The following is a 7,061-nucleotide window of genomic DNA, read 5'->3' on the forward strand; positions in this document are numbered from 1 at the left end:
AAGGGTGGGCGCTTTTTCAGCTTGATTAGTTGGATCCGAGAGAAGTCATTCACTGCTGCGTTCTAGCAGTAATAAGATAGTTTCCTTCAACTGGATATCAAGTGCACATTTTTTGATCAAGTCCCATTTTGCATCGCTGAGAAAATGCTGCTGTTCATTGTTGTTGCAATGTGTTTGGCCGGTGCCTTGAGTTACAATCCGGAAGGCAAGAACGAAAAACCAAGGAGGTTAAGCTAGGAGATCCCATGATCAAAGTGATCTTTTGCCAACTTCTTCAGTTATTTTTAATCACTTTCAGTTTTTGAAAGTTCACGAGAATCAAAATAAATACCCATATCGCGTTAAGAGCTGAGCTCACTAGAATAACTCATGGACGTCTATCCAATTTTCGAAGAAGTTCACACTAAGTGTTCTTATAGTCCACTTAGCATCACTCCCCAATTAGTGGATAACAGAAATCTTAAAAAAACCAAGCAACGCTTTTATTTAAATCTCAAGCTTTTTTTGAATGATGAAGTGTTGTATCTTGATCTTCTCTTGTGGCAAAGCAGTAAATTCTAGCGTAGCCTATCACTATTTATAGAGAGAAAAGCAAACTCGTACGAAGCTCCCTGTGCCACAACCTCTCGTGGGTAAACTCGACCTCCTCCAGTAAGCGACTGCTCAGACAAGATCTATCTTTTGCCCGTCATGTGATCATAGTTAGAACTTCCCTTGCAAGAGTTCCTTCCTCTTTTAGGCGGCCACCTTACTACAATCCGACACAGTCTCGCAAGCGTCAACAGAAATGCGAATTTTTTTATACAATTCAAATTATGCGGCAATACAGTTTTTTCTGATCATTTGATTGCTAAATTAAAGTGTTTTTGGTCTAGGGATGGTCTTCAGCGTGGGTAAATCCCTCTTCGAAGGCAAACTTTTGACCTAGATTTTCTTCGGCTATATTTTTTGTTTGTTTTACCCCTATTAAGTGCTCGCTGTTGTCTGATATTTTAATTTTTCGCTCTACCTGGACTCGCTTTAGGTTTTTGCTTTTCGAAAGCAAAATACTATAATTGGATCTGTATAGTCTTTTTAAATTTCTCATTTGAATTTTTTCTGGTGCGTAGAGAACATAGGAGTTGGAAATCCTGATCTCTTTGAAGGAGACATGATCCTTACGGCTGAACAAAGGGCTGCTGCAATGGCTGGACAAGACGTGGACGCGCCAGCTAGCCGTGGCGCCATCAGAAGGGGCTTGTGGCCAGGCGGAGTTTTGGTGTACGAAATCGATAGCAGTTTTCGTGAGTTTATCGAAGTTTTCAAATTATTTGATTAACATTAAACTGCAGGGAATCCCAGATTCAAGAAGGAATGATCGTTTTGCTGAATAGGCTATTCTAAGGAGTTGTCTTTTATCATGTCCACACCTCTGAGTTATCCTCTATCAAATCACTGTTTTTCCATCTTTTCGAATCTCATAAATAAGAGAAATCTAACATTCTGAGCTTATAGCGAAAAAACAAACTTATCCAACAGCTGAAACAATGTTTGAATTGTGTGGCAGGTGCTACAGGCGTGTTACGAAAGGTGCATGTGAGCGTGGAACTTGAAGCGCTCAGAGAAGAATACCCACATCTGCTTTAATCTTATAACTCGCGCCAATTATTCAGGCAATTCGTGTAAAATAAATAGTTTCGTAAAATTATTCTGTAATGCGTTACTACATTATTTCCATTTATCCACAGGCCGGAGTTCGAGTGCAATGAACGCTATTCGGAGTGGAATCAAGATGTGGTCTGATAACACGTGTATCACATTTAGGGAGAGAAGAGGAAACGAGAGAAGCTATGCGTATTTCCAGGGCGGTGGAGGGTAAGCGATACCAATCAGAATAAATCTTCTGTGTTTTAGTGCGTGCGCACACGTAATCGCCGTGTATCCGGTAACACTAATTCGCTATCTATATGAACAGCCCCAAATTTGGGACAAAAATATGCCGGACATATTTGTCCACGGACATCATTTGATTTGAGTAGCAAACAGTTTTCTGTGAGCGAAGCTCGAGGAAAAGTGTAAGCAAAGCGCCAAACAGCGAAACGTTCTCCCACCTTAGATCAACTTTTAACGGAATATTGTAATTGCATTTGACGGGAAGTTTCAAAATTGAGGAATATCACTTAGAAAATATCATCGGATATTTCCCAATTTCAGCTGGGCATATTCGGTCACGTTACGCGTTAGACTGAATCGCCTGCGAGCGAAAATATTTGACGGATCATAAGTAATAATATGCATGTAGTTATGATATACAACTACACGAATTTCTAATTTGTTTAGTTGAAGTCAGAAGCAAGCCTGTGCGTGCTTCGTATATCCATTTTGCCCACTGAAGATGGGTACGCACACATTGATGTGTCGTAGGGGTAATTCATCTTCACGAAACTTTCCGGACCTGTTACACTTTAATTGTTGTAGCATGTTAGATTCTCTTGTTCAGCTTAAGATAGTATCTTGGTGTGTTAGGTCTTGTGATTTACAATTAACAATTGATTCTTATGTAAGCTACGCGTTCATGGTCATGGAAGCACTAGTGAAGTTTGAAGAACACTGAAGAAGCTAAGATAGCTCTCGGTTGAACCTTGATCAGCCACTACGCAGCTTTAATTTTGCACTCTCCAAACTTACGCTTGCTTCCCTTTTTCGACCGCACGCTGACACTTAAACCAATTGTTAATTGTACATCACGAGATACAGTACACCTGGATACGACTTTAAGTTGATCGACAGAATATGATTTTTGCTTCTACGGGTTTTTGGGGAAGATGTATTGGTGAGCTGGCTTCGTAAAGCTTTTGTTCTCAGAGGAGATGATAAACGATGATGACCATCTTTAAAGCAATGTCTATTAACAATGATTTTAGCATTAACAGCGGATTATCAATTACAGCACTCCTCTTACACAGTTTTATTTATGAATTTGAACAAAAGGTGTTCATCAATGGTTGGACAGACTGGACGAAGGCAAGCCATCACTCTCGGAAGAGGATGTTTACACGTAGGAGTTGTTGCTCATGAAATTGGTAATATATACATCACTAGCTTGATATAATTCTTCTACCACATTTGACTGTGGATAAATTTTAAAAGTAAGATGCTAAGCTTCTCTGAAGCTAGCTCAAATTGTTGTTATCAATATTTTTACGGAATTAACTTCACAACGAAGACGACGCCGATGCCGACATATAACTTATATGAAATAAGATACCGTTCTTTAAGGGTCACCGTTGAACAAATTTTTGCTGTTTATAGGTCACGCTCTCGGTTTTTACCACGAACAGTCCAGGCCTGACAGAGATGAATATGTAACCATCTACCGACAAAACATTGTACGAGGTACTCTTGCCATACACTTTACAATACATTCTTTATAGTTTGAACTTGATGGTAACATTAAGACTTAACTCTGATGATGAGGTTGTCATGAAACGTCAATCTCTACTACCGGCAACAGTCCTTCCCAGGACTACACTCACATCACAGGTGTCCCAAGCTCGCGTCTCGAGACGTGAGCTTGGGAGACCTGTGCTCACCAGGACGATCGGACCACACGATCATTTCCGTATCTCTGGCGTTTGATTGAGAGCAGCTTTGGATTTACGGTGGCGTTCAAATGAGTAAATACGATACGCCATATTACATATGTCCCCAGTTCTTCTAACCAAACTTATTTACAGCAAATACCTGCTATGATCATAATAAAATTTCGCAGTGATATTATCAATTTTTTCACATAGGTATGGAATTCAATTTCAACAAATATAGCAAATCGACGATTGATTCCTTGGGAACACCATATGATTATGGAAGTGTCATGCATTATGACGCGAGAGCTTTCAGCAGAAATGGACGGCCAACTATTGTTGCAAAGAAATCAGGGGTTTGTTGGATGACAAATTTAATGTATGATGTATACAATATTGCAACGGTGGTTATTAACTGGAACTAAGCTAGGAATGGCAATAACAGCTTATTGAAGTCTGCGTCTGAATTGATAGGCGTACTATTTTCGAATCGGGTCGGTCCAAATTCGAATCATTCGAATTAAGTTCGTGGCTCGTGAACTGTATGGCGTTCAAACCGCCAAGAAACTTGAATAATATCTTAAGAACTTGCTTCAACTCGAACTAGATCGAAGTTAGTAACACTTGTATATATTTCTGCCTCTATCCAAAACACACGCCTCTTAAGATGTCTGAAATCTGCCGCTCTTGTGATTTTATTGAGTCACGGACCCTTAATTTTTTGGGGGGGCACGATTTCTAAGTGATACACCTTGACCGTTGGAATGTCCGTATTTTCACAACTGAAAAATTTCTTTATCGGTTTTGATTTGAAGCGAAGTCAGTTCTGTAAAAAGCCGACGAAATTCATCTTCTAATCTTCATTCATTTACTTAATCTTCAAGGATAGTTTCAAAATAAGATGCAAAAGCTGACTTTTTCTTTTTTTTTGGCAGGTAACACTTGGAAACCGCCGAGGCCTAAGCAAAATTGACATTCTTCAGATGAAACTTTTGTACAAATGTTCTGGAGGTGGCGGCGGACCAAACCCTCCCCCTCCGACAAATAAACCACTAGGTTTGTGTATATGTGCAGCTCAAGGTCGAAAGATATGTCTCCATTATTTCTTCAAATTTACAATTTACTTATCTATAACGCTTACATTTCACGGAACTTTTCAGCAGGAGCCACAGTTCCCTGTAGTTTGTCTGCGTATGACGCACAGCTGGCAAAGGAATCACTTGGAATTTTTTTTCTTTTTTTAATTTTAGGAGAATGTCGCGACACTGGAAAGTATTGCAGCTACCACGTTCCTCGTGGAGATTGCGAAAGGATGGATATCGTTAGACGGAAATGTAGAAAAAGCTGTGGTCTGTGTTCAGAAGGTAATATTCGAAGAACAATGGAAGAGACTTCAGTATTGGATACTAACTACGTACTGCATGAGCATCACGCTTTAATTAAACTTTGCTTTAGCTCGAGCCTTCCTCATGAAAAATCGTTAATCAATACCCCTTTTTCTCTTTCACTTTTCAGGAACTCCACCACCGAACACTAATCCACCACCTCCCCCGCCACCAGATACCGAGGCACCTCCTCCTCCCCCTCCTCCTCCAAGCACAGAGATGCCACCTCCTCCTCCACCAGACACGGATCTGCCACCAACTCCACCCTCAGGTAAGTACACATTGGATTTGAATGAAATTCATCAGATTTTATCTCTGCAGTTTGAGGGATCAGGAAGTGTTAGTCTAGTGGTTGATTAGCGTGTTAAACTCGATCTAGGTTCGAGCTCCAGAACGCCCATCCTACCAGCATATTCCGGTTTCAGTACTAGGAAGCGATTAGTTGTATTTTATTTTCCTGGATGCGATGTCGGATTATCGAAGAATTATTACTCAGCGTTTCGTTAGGCTTTTTTTCGACCGTGTACCGGCAACATATACGCATTGTATTCCTGGGAACACTTCAGGATGAGGAGAAGCACTGTGAGTTAGATGTCTGTCCAAGAAAACAAAACAGTGACCCGACCAGAACTTGAGCCTGCATCTCTTGATCTGGAATACGGCCCACTGATCCACAGGTTTTTTTGCTCAGGAAAAATTAACCTTTGTTACTTAAGAAAAGTGTTACAAACGTTCGATAAAATTAGCTTGCACACAAAACAATCTACGAATGTAATTTCTTTGACTGAATGGCCCTCCTATATATTCAGGTGAATGCCGTGACACTGGCAAGTATTGCAGCTACCACGTCCCTCGAGGAGACTGCGAGAAAATGGATATTGTCCGGGAGAAGTGTCAAAAGAGTTGCGGTCTATGTGGTGGAGGTATTTATAAATTATCTTCTAATTCGCAAGGAAATCCATGTTCTATTTCTTAATAAAAGAGCACTGTTTACATGCCCCAATATGGTATCGTGTAGCTAAGTACAGTTTGATTCAAATCATGAAAACTTGTTTCGATTATGGGTTCACGTTGTTCATTTTTCTTTAATTTTCCTACTCTGACTCAGAGCCTTAAAAATCACTAGAATACAGAATGGGATATGAATAACTAAAATGAAGAATGAATGATCGAGTGATTTTGTAAAAAAAAAAGAGCCTGAAGATATTTGCTATTATCACTTTGTAGACAGGTAATTTGAATTTTGGTTCCCTTCCTAACTGGTCCAGTGGTCCTACCTTCTGTGGGAGCCCCTTGTAAGACGTGAGTTGGTGTAAATAAGCTACATTTAATTTTCAATTATCATTAGCTCGTCAACAGTAGGAGGATATATCTCTATGGAATTTACTGTTAGTCGTAAAACGGCTAATGGTTTAACCTTTAGGCAAATTTTAACCGTTAGTCGTTTAAAAAGTTCACCGTAATTATATTTCTGGTGACAACGATGGAAAGACGTTAACCGTTAACCGCAAATTGGCTAAAATATGAACCATTAGCCATAAAAGCCGTCACCCCTTTGAGACCCTCCAGTCGCTTTAATGGTGAACGAGAAACAAGCCTAGCTCAAACTATTCATGTTCTATTTCTTGATATTTTTTCTTTTAATATTTCAGGAACCAAACCACCCCCACCCCCGAGCACTGACATTCCTCCACCTCCTAATACAAATCAACCTCCTTCAGGTACGTTATACATGGCAATTTTTAATGACAGTTATTCAATGTAAAAGGCTGACAGAAACGTGTGATTTTATACTGGCACAGGACAAACCTAAACGCTTCATATCAATTTTTAAATTTCTAACGGTCTGTCGGTGGGACTTAGCGTTTCAAAGAGATTCCTAGGGACGGTTGAGAGTCGATGAAAGTTTAGATAACTTCGAGCCAACTTAGAAAAATCCGTTACTACATCGCAAACGTTATCATGCCTTTTGCCTCTACTAGGTTCTTGCGGTGTTGCCCCTCTCGGTAGCAGCCGTGTGATTGGAGGAGATGACGCTAGTCCGGGTGCCTGGCCATGGCAGGTTTGCAACTTGACAGCCCCCTCCGGGAGTTCAGCCAGTAAACGCGCGTAA

At 40.3% G+C, this 7,061-nt stretch overlaps 1 protein-coding gene across 1 annotated transcript; it reads left to right on the top strand.

Annotated features, from left to right (window-relative positions):
* Positions 1 to 1,128: 1,128 nt before the first annotated feature.
* On the top strand, positions 1,129 to 7,061 carry LOC131794372 (zinc metalloproteinase nas-15-like). The gene is made up of 11 exons (XM_066165250.1): positions 1,129 to 1,283; positions 1,728 to 1,854; positions 2,971 to 3,062; positions 3,292 to 3,375; positions 3,777 to 3,919; positions 4,499 to 4,619; positions 4,814 to 4,927; positions 5,079 to 5,219; positions 5,758 to 5,871; positions 6,601 to 6,669; positions 6,931 to 7,061. Exons 1-11 carry the CDS (start codon positions 1,151 to 1,153, stop codon positions 7,059 to 7,061), a joined length of 1,269 nt encoding a protein of 422 aa, XP_066021347.1. The 5' UTR covers positions 1,129 to 1,150.

This window comes from Pocillopora verrucosa, chromosome 4, assembly GCF_036669915.1.
Source record: "Pocillopora verrucosa isolate sample1 chromosome 4, ASM3666991v2, whole genome shotgun sequence".
NCBI lineage: Eukaryota > Metazoa > Cnidaria > Anthozoa > Scleractinia > Pocilloporidae > Pocillopora > Pocillopora verrucosa.

Coding starts and splice junctions, on each gene's coding strand:
- LOC131794372 (XM_066165250.1), top strand. CDS start 1,151: ATGATCCTTACGGCTGAACAAAGGGCTGCTGCAATGGCTGGACAAGAC. Junction 3,063..3,291: donor AGTTGTTGCTCATGAAATTG/GTAATATATACA, acceptor TGCTGTTTATAG/GTCACGCTCTCGGTTTTTAC. Junction 4,620..4,813: donor TCCGACAAATAAACCACTAG/GTTTGTGTATAT, acceptor TTTTAATTTTAG/GAGAATGTCGCGACACTGGA.